General features: G+C 34.7%; 1 protein-coding gene across 4 annotated transcripts in view; it reads left to right on the forward strand.

Moving 5' to 3' along the window:
• Window positions 1-21,420, forward strand: part of PPIG (peptidylprolyl isomerase G) — a 45,155-nt gene extending 23,735 nt beyond the window's left edge. For all 4 annotated transcript variants that reach the window (XM_046658607.1, XM_046658611.1, XM_046658608.1 and 1 more), the window contains 7 exons: window positions 1,051-1,080; window positions 1,172-1,311; window positions 8,430-8,637; window positions 9,431-9,598; window positions 11,267-11,354; window positions 15,363-15,499; window positions 15,698-21,420. In XM_046658607.1, the coding sequence (XP_046514563.1) occupies window positions 1,051-1,080; window positions 1,172-1,311; window positions 8,430-8,637; window positions 9,431-9,598; window positions 11,267-11,354; window positions 15,363-15,499; window positions 15,698-16,808 (1,882 nt within the window). In that variant the 3' untranslated portion in view covers window positions 16,809-21,420. The remainder of the gene's footprint in view (window positions 1-1,050; window positions 1,081-1,171; window positions 1,312-8,429; window positions 8,638-9,430; window positions 9,599-11,266; window positions 11,355-15,362; window positions 15,500-15,697) is intronic.
• The last annotated feature ends 1,720 nt before the right edge of the window (window positions 21,421-23,140 follow it).

Genomic DNA, 23,140 nt, shown 5'->3' on the forward strand with positions numbered 1-23,140 from the left:
TAATCTAGATCTCTTTCTTCAACCTGGAGTTTACTTTTTGTCAGGGCTAACAAACTCAAAGGCTTACAAGTCTTAGGCAAGTAACCTAAGCAAGGAAGCCTGCTAGGACAAGAAACTAAACTATTAATCCCAGTATTAAAAAAGACAGGAATACTCAGCCTGAGCAATTATTGATACGTGCAATGTATCACATCTTCCAGGGTTCTTAAAAGGTCTGAAATCTGGATTTTTATGTAAAAGTATCCAAAATTTTAAATGTTGGTAGCTAATTAAAAAATTTATAAACACCATATGGACCATTTCTGTTCAGGTTCAACAAAACATGTGTTAGAGCTATCGGAATATAACCTGTGCTTTAACTGTTGAAAATGTTAAGATTCAAAAGCACTATTGTGGGGGCTGGCCTGGTGGTGATTAAGTTTGCATGCTCCGCTTCGGCAGCCCAGGGTTTGTGGTTTAGGATCCTGGGCACAGACATAGCACCACAAATCAAGCCATGCTGTGGTGGCATCCCACATAAAACAGAGGAAGACTGGCACAGGTGTTCACTCAGCAACAATCTTCCTCAAGCAAAAAGAGGAAGATTGACGACGGATGTTAGTTCCCTCACCAAAAATTAACTAATTTAGAAAGAGAAGCACTAGTGTTAAACCTATGAACTGTGGAATGGTTTGATAAATTATGCTGTGTCCATACAGTAGAACGTTATACAACCATGAATATTCAATGAGAGTCCGGTCACATGCAAGAAATATGGTTGGATAGAAATAACACCAAAATGTCAACTTTAGTTACATGTAGTTTTCAACAATGAGTAGGTATTACTTTTATTATAATAAGAACAATTTTTTGAAAATACATTGTGTGGAAAACATCTTGCATTCTGTTCTACTTAAAGTTAATGTAATAAGATTTCTGTTATGTTAAGATAGCATATGATTTCTTTGCAACTTTGTTTCCAATGCAGTTATTTTCTTTTCCTTTTTAGAGATGCTAACTTTGTTTTTCTCTGACTTTGTTTTTATTCTTCTATCTGATGACTTCCAAAAGAACAACGAAACCAACTCCTCATTTAGATGGGTAAAGATTATTTTAATTTATTTTATGACCTACTTTAAATTAGTATTAAAATAAGAAGCTTTTATTTAATCATCTTTACTTGACTCTTTAGCCATCATGTTGTTTTTGGGCAAGTGATTTCTGGTCAAGAAGTTGTGAGAGAGATAGAAAACCAGAAAACAGATGCAGCTAGCAAACCATTTGCTGAGGTGCGGATACTCAGTTGTGGAGAGCTAATTCCCAAATCTAAAGGTAAGAACAAGTACATATTTCTGTAATTCTTAGGTGTACAAAACAAGTGGAGACACTCTAAATAGTTGACATGAAATTCACACTAAAGTAAATATAGATATGAAATTCTCGTGTTTTTAAAATGTGTTTTATCGTACTTCATACTTTGTGCATTTACCATGGAATTGCTTATCTTTTCCTTGTTATTAATTTGTGGTAATTTGCCCTTCAGCTTCCACTTTTTTGTTTTATTTATTTTTTAATTGTAATTGTCTAAATAGAATGGTAAATGATCACTTTTCTAGGAAAAGAGACAATGGGAGGAAGATGACAATTGAAGAGAATAATATAGACTAAGAAACTTTAGGGGAATAAATTATTTCTCTTTCATGAGCTGCTTAGATGCAGAAGTATTGGCATGTTTGAGAAAGTTCTTTTACTTAGATCAGAACATTTGACATTAACATGACTAGTAGTTTGATATGATATCTGAAATGGGTGAGAACTTTAAGTAAATATTTTAAGTCCTTATATATGCAGTTTTAACTACCACCATTTATTATGGATATTTGGTCTGACACTCTAAATGTAATGGGGGCAATTACCTTCAAACATGTATAGAAGGCAATAAAATATTAAACTGACTTTATTCTTACTAGTGTAGGGAATAACACTATCAGTACTTAGTTTTTGATGGTTAACAAATGTGAGAATCATCTGTAATCTTTTCTGATTCTCACAATAACCCTACAATATTATTTCCTCCATTTTACAAATGTAGGTAGTCTAGGAGATTGTTATTCATCACATCAGACAACTACACCTCAAACTCAAGTTTGGTGGCTTCAGATCTAGAGATTTTTCCATTATATGTTGCTAACTCATTAAAGTCTTTAACATTCTTTTTAGAATTGCCCTATGTAGAATATTCTGTTCTCAAGTTTTAGGTATGCTGATTTGTGTACAAATCTGTAACATTTAGAAATATGCACATTTTGTTTTGTTTTAATTTAGAAACACCCAAGATGTTATAGAGAAGGCTTATTTTTAATTTTCTTTCTCTGCATTCCACTTTGATTCTGATGATTTTATTTTCTTCTGTGTCATATCAAATATATACCTTGTAAACTATTGCAGGAATATGCTACAGCTCATAATGGGACTGTTTATATAACTTCTTAGTGTTCATGAATCTGGCTATCCATTCTTATTTACAGACGAGATATAATGTATGCCTTGTGTTAATGAAGATTCAGTAAAGAATGAGGTATTGTTGAGTATCTCACTTTTTATTTTAAATAAAAACTAAAAGGCGATCTGTATATTAATGTTTGCAAATTTTAGACCCTGAACCCACTATTTAATTCTTCAGAGTGTTGTTGGTACAATTGGAATATTTTGGTTTAAAGCATTATTTCTTCCCACATCATCTAGAAGGTCTTCATCTTTTATTCTCTAATTAACAATTAGGTTTTTTGGGTTGTTTTTCTTATATTTTGTGGTTTTTAAGGTCTCTTGTGTTAGAATCTATTCTCTGCTTGTAGAACTTAAGGATACTCTGTGATTGATATATTTAGAAAGAGATCAAAGTAGTAAAAAAGCTTACATTTTAAACCATAAATGGTTATCATAGACTCTGATAATTTGATGTAAAGATTCTTTTGGTACTAAAAGGTCAGTGTTGGAATAATTGCTTTAAGGATGAGAAAGTGAATGAATGTTACTCTTTATGTATTATTATTTATGTCTTTATAATGTATTTCACCTGAAGAGATAAATGGTGATTTTGCCCAGGCCATTGTAGCTAGGAAGTTCTGCTGAAAGTTGATATAGCGTCCTAGTGTGTATTCCTCAAAGTCATGCTAAGGAAGCATACCTTGCCCTCATCAGTTTCACCAGTTGGGGAAGATTTGGCTCTTTATTAGTACCTGTCCAGGAGTTCCTGAGAAGGTCAGATTTGTTTATAGCCATACCTCCTATGCCTACTCTGTTCTGCATCACATGGTGGAAGAAGAAAAGATCTTTATGTTTGAGATCACACAGTTTAGCACCTGTTGCCCTGCAGTCCTTCAGTTACCATTCAGAACATTGATCAGAATTTTGTCATGCATTTATATAACCACTTTTTAGGCAAAGCTGTGTCTTATATCCGATCCAATTTATAAGTTTCATGGCCTCCTTACAGTTTTAAATTGGGAACAGTCAAAAAGCTTTGTGCAACACTGTGGTGTTCATCATCATCATATTTAAAATTTTGTTTGAGAGATTTACACCTCAGTTTAAAAAGAAATAAATACAGAATCTTTTTTTTCTTTTTCTAACTTCCTGAAAGAAAACAAAAAGACTTCTGAAGAAATCTGACTGTCTGGGCCCACCTGTATATGGTCTTGGTGAGTCTGGGCAATCTTCTTGGGCCTCTCTCCATTTGCTGTTGTGAGATTGGAAATTCTGCTTTTTGTGGCTATTTGAATGTACCTGAGGAGGTTCAGAGTCAGAGAAAAGAACCTTCCAACAGATGCAGACATGGAACAGTGGAGGCTAATAAAAACTGCGTTCCTTAGTGGCTGTGAAGGTGCAGAGTGGAGGATAGAACACAGACCACCAGAGTGAAACCACTACCTTAATTAAGGTACTTCTTGGTTTTTCAGGAGTTGTCATGACCTCAGGTTATGCTGATCTCTTCAGAGTTCACTGCATTTGTCAGAGGTCTGTCCACCTTGCCCATGCAACAAGAGATAGGGCCATTGCTATATTACAGAGTATACAGAAACACAAGTGCTGACTTGTGGCAACATGGCAATAAGTAAAGAGTTATATGGGCAGAAATTTTGCATATATGTGGGAGGAAACAGATTGCCTGACAATACAGAAAGAGGAGCACAGTAGAGGAAAGTAGCTCGTGAATCTTATATTCAGGAGACAGTGGAGAAGAACACCAGAGGCTCATTTCTGTGGTGACAGTGTCCCATTTCAGTGTCCTTATTCTAGAATTAAGAATTGTGTTGACACTTTTACTGGAAAATAATGGGCTACTCAACTTAGAAACTGTTTAGAAGAGACCAATAATATGAGATGAAAATATCTAAAGGAGACTTATTTTAGGAATAGTTCTATTCTTTATTTCAGAAAAATATTATTTTGGTGATGACCCAGAAGTTTCCTTCAATATAAAGGGTTCATGTGAAATTCATTGGTCTAAAGTATGTATATCTCAAAAAGCTATTAAGGCAGCATTTTTTTACCTTAAATTTTTACAAGTAAAATGTTCTGGAGTTTGTTGTTTAACCTTAATGTGATACTAGTAAAGTCAATACCTAATTAGTAGGATTACACCAGACCCTACCCACTCCCCAGAACAGGTCAGTGAACTGGTTGGGAACTTCTTTTACATTGTGATAAGCAAACTGCATAATCTAAAATAAACTAACCAGAAATGGCCCAAGAGTTGACAGTGTTCCTCTTTGTAATTCCTTTTCGTCCATTATGATTCTTAATTTATTGTGGTTTCGCTTTTAGTACTGTTTTATTTATCTTAAGGATACATGCTTGCAAAAGATACTTTGAAATAGATTTTGTATAAGTGGTTAAGCAGGAAGTACAGTTTTTTGGAAGATGGAGTAAAACTCTGAGGGAAGGGTGCACGTCTTATGAGGTTTCCTATGGAACTTCCCCATTACTCTACAGTTCTTTTCTCTCCATGTCTGGCATCATGTAGAGTATATATTTACATACTGTTCGTATATATACTTGTTGACTGAGAAGAATAAAACTTCAGTCAGATTCACAGTGTGCCTAAATCATATTTTTAAATTTAGGTAACACAGATTTTAAACTCAAGCTACATCCTACTAGAACTAATTTTGATATTGTCATGTCTCTATTTTTTGCCTTTTTACTCTTTAACTGCCTTTTCTCAATTATTTTCTCTTGTTTTCCTGAGCAGATTCATAGGAAACAGGCACACAGATTAAATTTCACTCATAAAATTATATTAACAAATATCAAAAGAGGGAACCTTTTCAAACTTAGAGCTTAGAAAGCTCTCTTCCAAGGCATCTTTCCTAAAACAGCTTATTTTCCTTTTAGAGTTGATGTTATCTGATACTCAGGCAGATTATATTACTGTAAAAAATAGTTATAAATCTCTTTCTGGCCTTCCATATTGTTGTGATACCTTGCTTCATTCAAATGTTTTCTTGAAAGTGATGCGTAAACTAACTAATGGTCATTTGAAATATATTTAATACATTCGATGAGGAAAGTGGGCTTGCTTTTTAAAGAAACCAACTGCAGTATATTTCTCATAGGAAAGAATCCCAGTGCAAAATAAACAGCTATATTTTGTGCTTATGTGGAATACTTTTTACTTGCATATTATGTGGTCTCAGATATTTTTATTTGGAGTTACTCATATGAGTTTATTTTCTTCCTTATGTTTCTTTAAATTTGATCCTCCCCCGGCTCCCTCCTGCCCACATATCCCTCAGGTTTTTACTGCATATATGTAGATTTTTCAGTTTATATGTGTTTGCATACCCACTCTGCCTCACCACAACCGTGGTCTTGGGTTCAGGTTAACAACTGGACTCATGAGACAAGATAGGCTTCACTTGGCACTGTTTATTTACCTTTAAGAAAGGATACAGGATGGGACAATACTGTACAGCACAACTTGGACAGCAACAGCATAGTAGAGATCTCATGATTTCCAGGCAGAGCTTGCATACGTCCCAGACATCGCACACTTAGATGTTCATGGTCCTGAGGAGCATGACCAGGTGAGGAAGGACTACCTTAGTTCAATGAAGCCATTACCTCTGGGATCCCTTCAGTTTTTATACGTTGTTCCCATTCTCCAGCGCAGCAGCATCTCATTCATACTGGAAAAGTAATCTTGACAGTGAACTGCAAGTCTTTGGTCAAGTACATAGTGACTTCAGCCAGATTCTCATTTATCTGAGATTTAATACACTCCTATAAATTCTGAGTTAGGAGTTTCAGGAATGATTTGGCCAAGTGCCAAATCTTCAGGTGTTCGTGAGGCTAAAGGAAACGGTACAGACCAGCTGTTAACCTTTTCAGTTAAGGTCAGTATATAGCCAACCTTCAGTCCAAAGATATATTGTCTTTATCCTCTTGATTTTTCTTATTATGGAAAATATTAACACGCACAAAAATGATTGAAATTGCGTAACAGAACACCCATGTTCATTATCCAGCTTCAACAATTAATACATGGCCAATCTCATTTTACCTATCCATGGCCAGTTCTCCATTTCCTGTTTTTTTGAAGCAAATTCTAGGCATAACATTTTATTGGTAAATATTTCATTATTTATCGTTAAAAGATGACTCTTTAAAAAAATAACCAATACCATAATCATATGCACACATATAGACACACATACATATATATTCCTAAATAGCAGAAATCCTGACAATGTTCAGATTTCTAATTGTTTGATTAATGTTAATTTTTTGATATTTGAATGTGAATCCAAATGAGGTTCAAACGTTGGGCTTGGTCTTTGTAAGTTGTTTTTGTGTTTGTTTTTAATGGATTCCCCCACCATCTCCTTTTATGTTTCCTTGAGATTTATTTGTTGAACAGCCTAGGTCATTTGTCATATTTATTATTGCATACACTGGATTTTACTGATTGTGTCCTTGTATTATGTAATGTGTTTGTTCTGAGCTTCTATTTTATATAACTTTGTAGTTAGGTCTAGAAAATTGTTCAGATGCTGTTTTGATTTTTTTTTTTTAATTTCTCTTTTTTTTTTTGAGGAAGATTAGCCCTGAGCTACCTACTGCCAACCCTCCTCTTTTTGCTGAGGAAGACTGGCCCTGAGCTAACATGCATGCCCGTCCTCCTCTGCTTTATACATGGGATGGCTACCACAGCATGGCTCTTGCCAAGTGGTACCATGTCCTACCCAGGATCCGAACCAGCAAATCCCAGGCTGCTGAGAAGCGGAACATGCGAACTTACCTGCTGCACCACCGGGCCAGCCCCTTAATTTCTTTTGATGGGAGCACAAGTCACATAGTCTTTGTGCTCTGCAATCGCCATGGTGGCCAGTGCCTCATTAGAAGTTTGCAAAATGATGATATTCTAACTCTAATTCTTTCTTCATTTATTCCTGGAATACTTTTGATAAAAAGCACCCTCCCTTCATTTACTATTTGGTTAGGCAGTGGTACAGTTCATATAGGAAAAGCAGGATAAATACTTTCTATCTTATTTACCAATATCATTATGAACCTGATAAATTCTAATATATTTGATGTGTTTCAGTTTATTGATAGTTTTTTGTATATCACTCTTATCCACAACATCTTTGGCCTGAATTTGCTTCTGCAATTCCACCATGGTTTGAGTTAGAATCACCTGTAGATGAGCCAAGTTCTATCTGGTTTGTCATATCTTCCCCCAATTCCTGTTGTATTACATTTGATTAACTTCACTTATTTATGTTAGTTGCCTAGTCCTTAAACCGTTTAAATTTTTGAACCTCTTTTAAAGTTACTTCCTTAACCCAAAATAAAATTTCAATTTGAAATTACTTTTTGTATAGACCCCAAAACATAATTATTAATCATTGGCAAATGACTACCCTCTTTTGTAAGTCTGCTCTTTAACTAAAGGTAAGTTTCTTAGTCATTAGAGGAATGCTCAGGCATTGAAACATAAGCCTATGCCAATGGAATCATGTTTCTTTTCACATTCATGCAAAGTATTTATTCTGTTATTTTTCTCCTCTATTTTTACCTCCAATCTTGATAATAAGAGAACAAGTCAAAAACTACGAGAAGAATAGAATCTGGACTCTTAAATGTTACTTCTATGCTTTTTGAAAACTATGTTATTAAAATGTTTCCTAAAATTCACTTAATTTAATGTTTTAGACTTACCTATTTTCTGGATTCTTTTGCTTAATAGATTCAACTCTGACCCATGAATCTGGAGATTTGGATCCTAATCCTGCCTCTTGACTCCTTTCCTGTATCCCTCAGTTCAGATAACTGGATGCGCTAAGTGTTGCATACTGGACTTAGAATCTGCAGAAAGTCTAAATTTCCACTTAGAAAGTTCGTCTAAAAAGTGTTGACCAAAACCTTTTTGTTTTTTATTAAAGCTAAGAAAGAAGAAAAGAAAAGGCATAAATCATCATCCTCATCATCATCCAGTGATTCAGATAGCTCAAGTGACTCTCAGTCCTCTTCCGATTCTTCTGATTCTGAAAGTGCTTCTGAAGAGAAATCAAAAAAAAGAAAAAAGAAACATAGGAAAAATTCCCGAAAACACAAGAAAGAAAAGAAGAAGCGAAAGAAAAGCAAGAAAAGGTCTTAATTTTACTTTTATTAATACTAGCTTTATATTCTATTTTCCTTCTGTTTATAAATAAATCTATTGGGATTTTGGATCAATTATGTGGTAACATTAAAATAGAAACATTTCATAGCATGAAGTGTTAGACTTTTGATATTCTATAGTCAATGGATTAAATTTAGGTACATTCATCTCCATTTTTCAACAAAACCATTCAGTTCATTTTGTTTGAATTCAGTGAAATGATGCTTTTGGTTTTATGGGTTTGTATTTTATAGGAGGAGTATAGGATTAATGAGAATTATAGGAAACAGTTGTTTCCCTTATTTTCTGTAGCAGTCTCTTGCTTTATTGTCCTTTATTTCCTTTGCTCGTATGATAGCATAAACGTAGAAAACAGTACTTTCTCTTAGGTTTTGTCTGAAATAATTTGTTTGTACTAAAACTTGTCTTTATATATCTGTTGCCTCTAAAGCAACTAATTTTTTACCTACATTTTTTTTAAACCAGTATTTTAAATTTATCAGAGTACATTGCCCACGGAGTTTCATGTTTTAGATCCATTTTTTTTTGGAAAATATTTTTTGAGAATGTGATAATGGAAGTATTTGGTTTTGGGTTTTGGGTGGTTAGCTGGTTTGTCAGAAGAATGAAGAAAGATTTTCTCCATGTAATCACATCTTTTGGGAGGGACGGGATGGTGTATATATATTGTGACATCTTACAAAGGAAAGAAATAGAACATTTGGAAATTTGAAGTAGGTACATAATAACCAAATGGAACTTGTTTTGTGTGTTTCTCTTAAGCGCATCTAGTGAAAGTGAGGCTGAAAATCTTGATGCCCAACCGCAGTCTACTGTCCGTCCAGAAGAGATCCCTCCTATCCCTGAAAATCGATTCCTAATGAGGAAAAGTCCTCCTAAAGCTGATGAAAAGGAAAGGAAAACCAGAGAGAGGGAGAGAGAGAGAGAGTGGTATGTGAATGTGTCTGTCTTTGTAGAGTGTCCTACACTCCTCACCATAGAACTTTTCTCTTTTTAAAAAAGTTTTTACTTATTTTAAGCAAGATTTAATTGGTGACTTTGCCCCAAGATTGAAATCTTCTTTATAGGATAATGTTAGCAAAGCTCCTTTTTGTTACCCACATAGCTAAAAAGATAAGTTGACTGAATTCAAACAGATTTTGAATAAAAATTATTTTAAGAAAATAAGCACTGCTAAAAAGATATGTAAAGTAACATTCCAAACCACTTCCGTTCAAAATGAGATCAGTGTTTTACTATGTTATTTGTATACATTAAACTTTTAAGTGAGAACCTTGGTTTTTCAACTTGTCTAATAGGAAAAAAAAAATACTGTTTTCCTTGCCTGACTTATAATATTGTGGTAATGAAAATTGATACCATGTTCAAGTACTTTGGAAATTTTTCTACATAAATACACATTATTAGTATTAGTTCTGTTAGTTCTTAATGAATCATTAATAATTATGTCCAAAAATAGAGAAAAGATTGAAGTCTTTCTCTTATGATCAGAAATATGTTGTTATAACATAAAACTAATAAAATTGTGAGCAGTCCCTCAGTACTTTCACAATACAGTAAAAATATAAAAATAAGTCTTAATTATTTGAAACTTGGGGGTAATTTTGATGGATTGGATTGAGTTTATTTTTCCATAAATATTAGGAAAAGATGTTTCTAAGGAAATAAATATTAAAGACAAAATGTTTGAACTACTTTTCAAATACCCTTTACATGGATATTGTTGGTGCTAATTAAAGATTAACTCATATTATTATTATTGGTGCGGTTTTTTTGGTGAGGAAGAGTCACCCTGAGCAAACATCTGTTGCCAGGCTTCCTTTTTTTTTTTTTTTTTTTTCTTAGCTTGAGGAAGATTAGCCCTGAGTTAACATCCATGCCAGTCTTCCTCTATGTTTTGTATTTGGGACACCTCCACAGCATGGCTGATGAGTGGAGTAGGTCCACGCCTGGGATCCGAACCCATCAACCCAGGCAGCCAAAGCGGGGCACACAGAACTTTAACCACTCAGCCTTGGGGCCGCCCTCATATTTTTTGAAAACAAATAGTTTCCCTTTTTGGTATAAACCATGATGTAAATGTATTACTAATTCAGACCAGCTTATCTCTGCTTTAATTCACATTAATTACATTTCTCTGTAGTTTTATTACCAATGAAAGCTGCTTTTAGGATAATAAGGTACTTTGGAATAAGATAGTTTTAAAATTATTCTCTCAACAGCGTATAGCCTACTCTGAGCTCTTCTGTGTTGATTTTCCTTAGCACTATCAAGTTAACTTTGTTGTTGTAATGATTATATAACATTATTTCTCAGCAGGACACAATTGGTATTTTGGGGAAGAATTGTCCTTCATCCTCACGCATTACAAAATTTTCACATTCCTGACTTGTGGGCACTAAGCACCACTAGCACCCTCTAGTCATTGATAGTTGAAAAAAATGCTCCCATATTTTTCCAGATACCTACTGTGATTTGATGACATTCCTGCTTGAGAACCACTGATATGTAAGATTTTAAATTTACCAGCAAAGCTATATTCTCCACATTAATTTTTGAAGAATAACATGTTTTAATTTTCCCTTTAATTCCTTCTAGTAATCCACCTAATTCCCAGCCTGCTTCATACCAGAGGCGACTTTTAGTTACTCGGTCTGGCAGGAAAATTAAAGGAAGAGGACCAAGGGTAGGTGATTCTTTTTTCCAGAAATCTTAATGGTATTACATTGATCTCAGTGTTTCTTAAATATTCTTTTACATATAAGTAACTAAAATTTAGAGTAGATATGGATGTTGAATTATATGTTCTCTTTTTATAGTAACTTTTTTGTATTGGTACTTCAAACTGAAAATCCGTGACTGTTAGTGGATTTTATACGTACGTGGTATAAAATGAGGTCAAGGTCTTTCTTGTGTTCCCTTGTTACTTCCTGACCACTATATCTCTACTCTTGTTAAAAATTAATAAATAAAAATTAACCCTATTCTTATCTTTCATTCTCTTTATTGGATTCTCCCCGACAGAATTTAAATATCTTCTTGTGTTTTCAAAACTTTTTAGAAACTTGGCTATGCTTAAGTTTATTATTTCTTCACTTCCTGTTCATTCCTCAATGATTTCAGTTTGTCTTCTACCATTCTGCTGAAAACAGCACTTGCCATATGGTCAACTCCATGTCGCAAAATCCAGAGGATCCTTTCGATCCTTGTCTTACTTAATCCCCTTCCTTTAGTACTCCTTCCCCTTTGCTTCCGTCATATTTTCTTCCTATCTGTCTGGCTTGTCTCTCATGAATTTCCAATGCCAATTCATTCTTCTGGGTGACCTTTTTTTTTAATTGAAGTCATAATAGTTTATAACCTTGTGAAATTTCAGTTGTACATTATTATTTGTCCGTCACCATATTTATATGCCCCTTTTTACCCCTTATGCCCACCTCCCAACCTCCTTCCCCTCTGGTAACCACTAGTCTGATCTCTTTGTGTGTTTGCTTATCTTCCGCATGAGTGAAATCATACAGTGTTTGTCTTTCTCTGTCTTATCTCGCTTGCCCGAGTAGACATAGTAGAGTAGCTCGCGGTGTTCAAAAAGATCCTTCTAAGACTGATGTCAAAGAGTGTACTGCCTATAATTTTTTCTAGGAGTATTATGGTTTCATGTCTTGTATTCAAGTCTTTAATCCATTTTGAGTTAATTTTTGTGGATGATGAAAGATAATGGTCTATTTTCATTCTTTTGCATGTGGCTGTCTGGTTTTTAACTATGGTTCTTCTTCCAATCCATGTGCATGGAATATCTTTCCATTTCTTTATCTCATCATCAGTTTCTTTCAATAATGTCTTATAATTTTCATTGTATAGGTCTTTCACCTCCTTGGTTAAATTTGTTCCTAGATATTTTATTCTTCTTGTGGTTGTAAATGGAATTGTATTCTTGAGTTCTCTTTTTGTTAGTTTGTTAGTAGAGTATAGAAATGCAATGGATTTTTGTAAGTTTTCCTCTTTGCTTAACATAATACCCTCAAATTCCATCCATGTTATTGCAAATGGGACTGTTTTGTCCTTTTTTGTGGCTGAGTAGTATTCCATTGTGTATATATACATCTTCCTTATCCATTCATCAGTCGATGGGCACTTGGGTTGCTTCCACGTCTTGGCTGTTGTGAATAATGCTGCAGTGAGTATAGGGGTGCATAAGTCTCTTTGAATTGTTGATTTCAAGCTCTTTGGATAAATAGCCCATAGTGGAATAGCTGGGTCGTATAGTATTTCGATTTTTAATTTTTTGAGAAATCTCCATACTGTTTTCCATAGTGGCTGCACCAGTTTGCATTCCCACCAGCAATGTATGAAGGTTCCCTTTTCTCCACATCCTCTCCAACATTTGTTATTTTTTGTCTTGGTAATTACAGCCATTCTAACAGGTATAAGGTGATATCTCATTGTAGTTTTGATTTGCGTTTCCCTGATGATTAGTGATGTTGAACTTCTGTTCTTTCAAGCCCCATTCCCACCATCTTACTGCAGTTTACCATTGTATATTCTCTGCAGTATAAATGGCTTCTTAACTGTTCTCATGGCTGTTTTCAAACTTTTTTGTCTTAGGATCTCTTTATACTCTTAAAAATTGAGAACCCAAAAGAGCTTTTGTTTGTGTGGTTTGTGAGTTATAGCTATTAATATGTACTTAATATTTTAGATTTTAAAACTGAAAAATATTTAAAACACAAGAATATATAAGCACACATTCCATTAGCTGTGAAAGCAAAGACATTAAAACATATCATGTAGTCTCTGAAAAATTCCACTGTACACTAATGAGAGAATGAAAGTGAAAAAGGCAAATAATGTGATATTATGAAAATAGTTTTGACCTCACAGATCCCCTGAGTCTTGGGATCCCTAGACTACACTTTGAGAGTCTCTGATCTAATTCTCTCTCTAAACAGTCTCCAGAATGGTCATTTAAAAATGAAAATCTATTATGTCACTCTTTTGCCATTGATCTTAGGATAAATCCAAAATTATTACCATGGCCTACAAGACCTCACAAAATCTAGTTCCTGCTTACCTCATCAGTATTATCTAGTACTACTTTCTCTTGCAGTTTGTTTTTTGGGGGGTTTTTTTGGCTGAGGAAGATTCACCCTGAGCTAACATTCGCTGCCAGTCTTCCTGTTTCTTTGTATGTGAGCTGCCACCACAGCATGACCACTGACAGACAAGTGGTGTAGGTCTGTACCCAGGAACTGAACCCAGGCCACCAAAGCGGAGCACGCCTAACTTAACCACTATGCCACTGGGGCTGGCCCTTCTTGCACTTTTTATCTTTAGTCATACTGATCTGTCTTCTGATCATTTCTAAAACATGCTGTTTCTTTCTGTTTCGGGGCCTTCAAACATGGTGGTTTTTTTTTTTTAAGATTTTATTTTTTCCTTTTTCTCCCCAAAGACCCCCGGTACATAGTTGTGTATTCTTCGTTGTGGGTTCTTCTAGTTGTGGCATGTGGGACGCTGCCTCAGCGTGGTCTGATGAGCAGTGCCATGTCCGCGCCCAGGATTCGAACTAACGAAACACTGGGCCGCCTGCAGCAGAGCGCGCGAACTTAACCACTGGACCATGGGGCCAGCCCCAAACATGGTGGTTTTTTATGCCTCACATGTTCTTCCTTACCCCCCTTTTACCTCCTTTTTCTCATGCTTGCCTAGGTAACTCTTAATACATATTCTTTAGTTCTTGGCTTTTAATTGTCGTTTAACTGTTTTACCCCTTTCCACATACTAGGTCAGACCTCTTTATATTCTCTGAGCACCTTTTACTTCTCCTTTTACATTCATTCTAATTATAGCTGCATATATGCTTAATATCTGTGATTACACCTCTGTCGATATGTTCTCCTAGCCCTGTAGAATATAAGTTCCAAGAAAGCAAAATCAGATACGTCTTGGCTCTCTAATGTTTCCTCAGTTTGTGGTAGAGTGGTTGGACATCCTAAGCTGAGTAAATATTGGTTGAATAAATAAACATCAATACATTTACTCAGTTTGTCTTATAATATGGGAAATGTTTGCTTTGAAACATCAAGAATACATACTTCCAAATCGGAACTTGGCAACTTGAAAGGGTTCCTGTACCTGTTTGCTCTAGCATCACTTAAATAGAACACTTCCATGAAGAAGACATGGGTAGGCTAGAGTTTCTGTAATGTTTCTTTTTTTCTTTTTTTCATTAAAGATTGGCACCTGAGCTAACAACTGTTGCGAATCTTTTTTTCCCCCCCTGCCTTTTCTCCCCGAATTCCCTCAGTACATAGCTATATATTTTTAGTTGTGGGTCCTCCTAGTTGTGGCACGTGAGACGCTACCTCAGCGTGGCCTGATGAGCAGTGCCATGTCTGCGCCCAGGATCCGAACGGGTGAAACCCTCGGCCACCGCAGCAGAGCGCATGAACTTAACCACTTGGCCACGTGGCCGGCCCCTGTAGTTAATGTTTCTTATTTGGCACTTAAAGTATAACTGTTTAAAGTATTTCTTCTTCCTCATTGATTTCTTACCTGAAAATTGGAAAATTTTAGTTATTTTAGAGGGCATAGAAATGTCAGACATTTTATTTGAACCTAGAAATATATATTCGTTAGCCATTGTTGTAATATTTTTATATGTTGATTTTTTTTCTCTTTTTATTTTCTTAAGCGTTATCGGACTCCTTCCAGATCCAGATCAAGGGATCGTTTCAGACGTAGTGAGACTCCTCCACATTGGAGGCAAGAGATGCAGAGAGCTCAAAGAATGAGAGTATCAAGTGGTGAAAGATGGATCAAAGGGGATAAGTAAGATTTAACTATATTATTTCAAATGTAGTGATAAGTATTTTGTTTTACTGTTGTACATAAAGTTATTTTATTTATAGCCATTTCAAGTGTTTTGAATATCTTAAGGAAAATAGAATACCATTTTAGTTAATAATGGACACCATCCTATTCCTAATAATATTTCCCAAAATCTTTTTTGTTTTCCTTATTTTTTAGGAGTGAGTTAAATGAAATAAAAGAAAATCAAAGAAGCCCAGTTAGAGTAAAAGAGAAAAAAATAACTGATTACAGGCATGTGTCTGAGAGTCCAAACAGAAACAGTGAAAAGGAAAAGAAAGTTAAAGACCATAAATCTAACAGCAAAGAGAGAGACATCAGAAGAAATTCAGAAAAAGATGATAAATATAATAAAAACAAGGTGAAGAAAAGGGCCAAATCTAAAAGTAGGAGTAAGAGCAAAGAGAAATCCAAGAGTAAGGAAAGAGATACAAAGCATAATAGACATGAAGAAAAGAGGGTGAGGTCAAGGAGTAAAGAAAGGGATCACGAGAATGTTAAAGAAAAAGAAAAGTCTGATTCTAAAGGAAAAGATCAGGAAAGGAGTAGAAGTAAAGAGAAGTCTAAACAGTTAGAATCAAAAAGTAATGAGCATGATCATAATAAAAATAAGGAAAAGGATAGACGCGCACAGTCTAGGAGTAGAGAACGTGATATAACTAAAGGCAAACACAGTTACAATAGTAGAACAAGGGAACGGAGCAGAAGTAGGGACAGGAGCAGAAGAGTGCGATCTAGAAGCCATGACCGAGATCGCAGCAGGAGCAAGGAGTACCATAGGTACAGAGAACAGGAGTACAGGAGAAGAGGAAGGTCACGAAGCCGAGAGAGAAGAGCAACACCAGGAAGATCCAGAAGTAAAGAGAGGAGGAGGAGGAGGAGAGATTCACGGAGCTCAGAGAGAGAAGAAAGTCAAAGCAGAAACAAAGAAAAATATAGAAACCAAGAAAGTAAGAGTTCACACAGAAAAGAAAATTCTGAGAGTGAAAAGAGAATGTACTCCAAAAATCGTGATCATAGTAGCTCAAATAATAACAGGGAAAAAAAGGCTGATAGAGATCAAAGTCCATTCTCAAAAATAAAACAAAGTAGTCAGGACAATGAATTAAAGTTCTCCACATTGAAAAATAAGGAGGATGAGAAGACCAGATCCTCAGTGGAAAAAGAAAACCAAAAATCAAAGGGTCAAGAAAATGACCACGTACATGATAAAAATAAAAAATTTGATCATGAATCAAGCCCTGGAACAGATGAAGACAAAAGTGGATGAGTGAATTGTGTAAACTTCTTATTTCCATTCTGTCTCAAATTTTAAGTTTTAGAGACTTGCTCATGAATCTCCTTTTTGTTGTTTTCCTCTTTTCATTGTTTTTGGGTTGTTTTATGTTTGTCCCTTTTTTTTTTTAACGTGAACTTTATTGAGTTGATCTTTTGATAATCTGCAACCTGGATAATTTGTACTGCTAAAGTTTTAATAAACTTGAAATGAGAAAAACACTTTGGTGTAATACTGTGTGCTGTGTTTAACTATTTCATGTATGAATTTTTGTGTTGCAACAATCAGCCAATAGCACACGTGCTGTTTTGCACCCTAATTTGTGTGATTGGCCTGTAAGAAACAAGCATAACTGATTGTTGGAATACATTGTTACAAAAAACTTGTGTTTCTCATAATTAAAGTAACTTTAGAAGCCACTAGATAGAAAAAATCTTGTATAGATTTTCTGATTACATTTATAATAGAGGCTGGCAGCAGTAGCTTTTAATTACACAGAAGCAGGATCCTAATAACTTGAGATCTTAAATCATCACTTTTGATTTTATAGTAATTTGTGCTTTAAAATAGATCAGTATTTAGTTATTTATATTGCACTTCATATGTTATACTTTATAGTTCCACTGTAGCTTGTTTCATACTAATATTTTTCCTGTCTGGTTTTGTTTTACTTAACTCTATAAAAATAGTTGAGTATTTTTTTCAGTTGATGTACTGATTGAGCTTGACTTGCTGTTATACAGCATCTGACAAGAACTATACCTTGGAAGATCAGATTGTAATTCTCAATTCTGTGTCACTTTTGGTCTGAAGAAATGAAACTTTTGCTTTTTGGGAACATTGTTTTTATTATTATCATTATTACCCTTCTCTAAAGTGAAATAAAATATACCACTTGTGCAGGTCTTTAAGTTAGACAGATTCTAAACAAATTGTCAGTATTGACACATTAGCTTCCAGAATTTCTCTTTTTTGGCCACTGACCTATATAGAGTTGAGTGTTAACTCAGCATAGTTGTTGTTTTGTTTTTTAACTTAAACTGACTTCTCTCTCATAGCTGTGAATTTCAAATGGCAAGAAAAATGCATCTTTTCTATATATGTATCACAATAAGCTATAGCATGTTTATGACTCTAGTTTCTTTCTATTCAGGTGGCTTTATACCATTACTGTTGACATTATTTTAACTTGGCATGTATAACATTGCCACATGGAGTAAAAAGTTGCAAAATTTGACAGCTTACAGAGTTAAACACTAAAGGTATCCAAAATCCATTTAGAATTCTGTGTTGTATATTGCTATTTTTGTGATGTGTGGCCTTTTATTCTGTAATTTCTCTTCTAAATAAAAATTCAACATCCAGCAAACACAAAACCTGCCTCATTTGAAAAGAAATTTCAGAATTCCAATGAATAATAGCCTCTAGAGTGTTTTTGTACTTTAATATTTGTGAATATAATGTCAACTCTATTACCAAGGTAGCTTCTTGGTAAACCCAGTAGCTGTTTACTGCTGTTTGTACTGAACAAAGCAATGCTTAACATAATACTTCCCATTATTGATTAATACAGTAATGATTAATTTCACATTGTGGTAGCTGTTTGTATAATGAATAGGGTGATGATTATAAGACTGTTTGGAATATCTTGAAACAAATATCCACAGTGGGGTCTTTCCAAATTTTTTTCCTTATGATAAAGGTAATAGATATTTATTATAATCAAGGGTGATTGATTCCTTAGAGACTTTGACCACAAACCCCCCTTAGGGATAATTGAGTCTTGAGTGCCCAAGCTGTATAATTTGTCATGTATTTTAAGTTAGTCATGTTTGTCTTAAATTCAGTAAATTGCATTTTAAAAATCTTTGTTATAAAGTATTTGAGCTTCTAGAAAGGTGCTATTTAAGAAAGGATTTCTAATAACAGTTATATTTTAAAAACAAAACCCATGATAAGGAAAACTATTTCTATGTTGTCTGATCCCAAAGCTTTATCTACTAAGAATTATAAACAAGTAACCATAGGGAAAAAAATTTTGCAATTTCTATAAATAGTATTCTCCTGTTATGGTTACAAAAGAGCAACTCTATGCTAAGCATTATTTATAGGCCCTTTTTTTAAAAAAAGACCTTTGTTAGCTATGTTTACAGTAGAACGGATATAGTAAAGGAGTTGAGGTGAGAGATGACAATCAGCTAGATTTTATTTTCAGAATATAAAGAACATTTAGAAAATAATTAAACAGCATTAACTGTACCTCAGATCTGCCTTTGCATCTGAATAGCACATAGCTCAAAAGGTCCTTTGATTACCTTTTTAATAGTTTTTCCACCCTTAGTTTTTACTTTGAGCATATTGTTTTCCTAAAAATCAGCTATTTCTTTCCTATCATATTGACTTTATATTTATATCTGAGCTAACAGTTTACTTCAAAGTATATTGGACTTAATATCCTCTTAAAGATACGTAAATTGGTTTTTATTGCTTGATTGGCAGTATCTGAGAAACTTTTTTATGATTATTTCATGTGAATTCTTTTTCTGGGTAAACCATCTGCCACAGAAATGGACACTACAGAGAGATTACTGTTAATGAGCAATCGAGAAGCTCCTGGGTCGCTTTAAAACATTTTTAATTCTATAGTTAGTGGGTTCATAGAGTATTGTAATTTCTAAGTTCCTTAATCAAAGCCCTCACCAAAGTTTCAAAGAATTTGTCTGCCAAATCTATCTTTGCACAAGTGTGATACTGATTCATATCGGCTTTGCTGAATGGCCTTTGATACTTGGACCCAGTGGAAGATATGAAACTGATGAGTAAAAAATTGTTAATATTATGGACAAGAACACATTGGGTTTCTGGTATTTTGGATAGTGGTATTAACTGACAATTCTAATTTGTTTTCAAGTTAATATATGGAAAAAGTATTTTTAGTAGTTCATTGTGCTTCACTCTGGGTGGCAGTTTTTTCCATCACACTTTGAACCTTTTATAGTAAATTTCTATAGAAACTTGTTCCCTTTACTGTCACCAGATGATACTTTAAATATACACCATGTAGTTGATTGTTATAAAGAAACATAAAATGGGTATTTTGCTGTCTCCTTTTGGTCGTGTTTACTGTAATTATTCAGTTTGGTATTCTACATTTATGGTTGAGTAAACCCTCCAAGGATTGTAGGTTTATAACCTGTTTATTGTAAAAAGATGTAGTTAGTTATAAATACTTGTTTAAAAACTTAATAAACTTGAGGAAGTGCAGCATTGGCTGACGCCTGCCCATAGTGGGCTTCCCAACTGCCTTTAAAGGATTCAGGTAAATGCAAACTCTGACCTGTGGTGTGACGCAAGAAATAAATATTAGAGGAAAAGAAAAATCATATAAATAAAAAAATTCCATCAGCAAGGTTGGAGAAGGGAGCTTTTGAGGGGTTTTCTTAGTTTTTAGGTACAGGAGGGAGTGGTGGGGTTAATTTGTGTTTCTGCTTTTTATTTTTTTTTTTAAGCAAATTCCTATGTTAACAAAAGCACATGCTGTATATTTTGTTCCCCTTTTGTGTGTTTAGTATTTTGAAGGATTGATAAATGAATTGGGTATTTGTATGTGGGGATGTTAAAAGTTGTGGCTGCTCTCTTTGTGGAAGGGAAAAGCAAATGAAGTTAATGCACTTCTTTTCCTAGCTCTGAAGTCACTGTGATGTATATTTTTTTAATGAAATTTAGGAATAAAGCTATTGTCGCAATTGTATAATTAGTTTCAAAATGCTGCTTCTCTTATCATTAGTCTAGTAACTGTTAAACTGTTTTCTGCAAACTGCATTTTACAGAATTTAAACTTGGAAACTGTATCAACTTTTATAGTTAAACATTGTATTAAATAAACTATACTATAATAAACAGTTTGTTTTTGTATTTTTTAAATTGTATTAGTTATCCAAATCTTTATTTTTATTAAAAGCTAAAATAATGAAGATAAATCAACTGAAATATACTTTTATTTTACCCATGGGGATATGGAATTTGTATTAGGAATAAACTGAGCAGAGTTTAACAATAGAGTTTAAGAATTTAGCAGGCAGTGACAATTTCTAGAAGGTTTGGAAATAAGTTCTGGTGTAAATGTTTAATCATGGTCTTCAGATGGCAGTGTGTCTTTTGCCTCAGCAGACCTTTAAGGTTACACTTGGAATTTGCATTACTATCTACTGGAATGCTACCGTTTGCTTTTTAATTCCTCCAAATTTCTCAGCATTGGGAACATGTATATCCTGTGCTTGCCAGTTTTAACATAACACTTGTAAAGCCATATATATGTTAATTGACTTTTGTAAAACAAATTGGGTTTTGTGTTCCTGTTTGGTTTTGTTTTTATTTAAATTAGACATATTTAGGGAAAATGCACCTACTTGAGTTAGTCACTGAAAAAATATATGCTTGGGTAAAAACAGTGTGGCCATTCAGTGATTTGCATGTGTTAACAGGTGAACATTATTAATAACTCAAATTCTGGAGTGTTTGTAAATGCTTTAGCCAGGAGAATATATAAAATGTGAGTATTTCATATGGACTTTGCAAATTGTGTATTAAAATACTTTTAGTATCAGTTTGCTTTTTCTATTTTCATTGCTTTCTAGGTTTCTTTCCTAGAGATATTTCCTAACCTAATACTGTATTTATTTATTTATTTTTTTTTTGCAGGGAAAGGTTCGCCCTGAGCTAACATCTGTTGCCAATCTTCCTTTTTTTCCCCTCCCCAAAGCCCCAGTGTATCGTTGCATATCCTAGTTGTAAGTCGTTCTAGTTCTATGTGTGCAGTAGCACGGCTAATGGCAGGCAGGTGTGGTTCTGTGACCAGGAAGGGAGCCCAGGCCGCAAAAGCAGTCGGAGTGCTGAACTTGAACCACTAGGCCATCAGGGCTGGCTCCCTTTTTAAGTGCTCATTCATATATATATATATATATATATTTTTTTTTTTTTAAGATTTTATTTTTTTCCTTTTTCTCCCCAAAGCCCCCCGGTACATAGTTGTATATTCTTCAGTGTGGGTCCTTCTAGTTGTGGCATGTGGGACGCTGCCTTAGCGTGGTTTGACGAGCAGTGCCATGTCCGTGCCCAGGATTCGAACCGACGAAACACTGGGCCGCCTGCAGCAGAGCGCGTGAACTTAACCACTCGGCCACGGGGCCAGCCCCTCATTCATATTTTTTACACTTTTTTTTCCCCCTCAAAGTCCTCTCAGTGCCTGAAATGTCTTGGTTCCAGTTTACATCTTTGCCATCAATTTTAACCATGGGTTTCTTTTATAAAATTAGCAGAGATTTAGAGCAGTTGTGTGCTTTGCCCACTCAGGTCTTTCCACTGAATTGTTTCTTTGGTGATTCATTTTACAACTTTGTGTCATCTTTTTGTTTTTAATGTGCTCTTGTAGAAAGCCCAGCCCAACTGAAAGTAAAACAATCAAATTTATATGTAAGGGAGAAAAACTTGTATTTGGTGGTTTATGTTAACCTTCACCTGACTAAGTTGGTTACAAAGCTTTTGTATAATTAACCATTTTGTAGAAACTCATTTCCTGTTTTATATAACATGGAGATAGCTTTATCCAAAAGTAGTAATCACCCCTACCTAAATAGTATACTTCTTAAAACTGAATTTAAAGGAAAGTATATATGGCAGAGTTTCCCAGACTTAGTTCATTGTGCCTTTGCAGCTCAGTAATTTTAATGTGGTGGTAACCCTAGGCCAAAAGAAATGTTCAAATAGCTAAAGTATATCCTACAACTTAGTAGCCACATGAAAAATTTAAAAGAAAATATTTTTTATTTCATTCTTTACCTCAATTAATTACTAATGGGATATGTGTGATTTAGTCATTGCACAACTCAAACCTTGGAACAGATTGACCACCGTCACCCTCTTTTCTTGTACATTGATTTTTTTTTTAAAAAAAAGATTTTTCCTTTTTCTCCCAAAGACCCCCGTGCATAGTTGTATATTCTAATTGTGGGTCCTCCTAGTTGTGGCATGTGAGACGCTGCCACAGCACGACTTGATGAGCAGTGCCATGTCTGCGCCCAGGATCTGAACCGGCAAAACACCAGGCCACCGAAGCAGAGTGTGCGAACCTAACCACTCAGCCCTAGGGCTGGCCCTTGTATATTGATTTTTGTGCAGTGCTTGCATTTTACCCCAGCAACTGCTGAAAATCCAGGTTTACAAAGATAGCATGTCATCAAAAGGAAGGGCACATTTAATACATTGAACTGAACTAATCTTGAACTAGTAATACCTGTGATGTCATAGATGTCAAACATTGTGTTTCC

This window comes from Equus quagga, chromosome 4, assembly GCF_021613505.1.
Source record: "Equus quagga isolate Etosha38 chromosome 4, UCLA_HA_Equagga_1.0, whole genome shotgun sequence".
Classification (NCBI taxonomy): domain Eukaryota; kingdom Metazoa; phylum Chordata; class Mammalia; order Perissodactyla; family Equidae; genus Equus; species Equus quagga.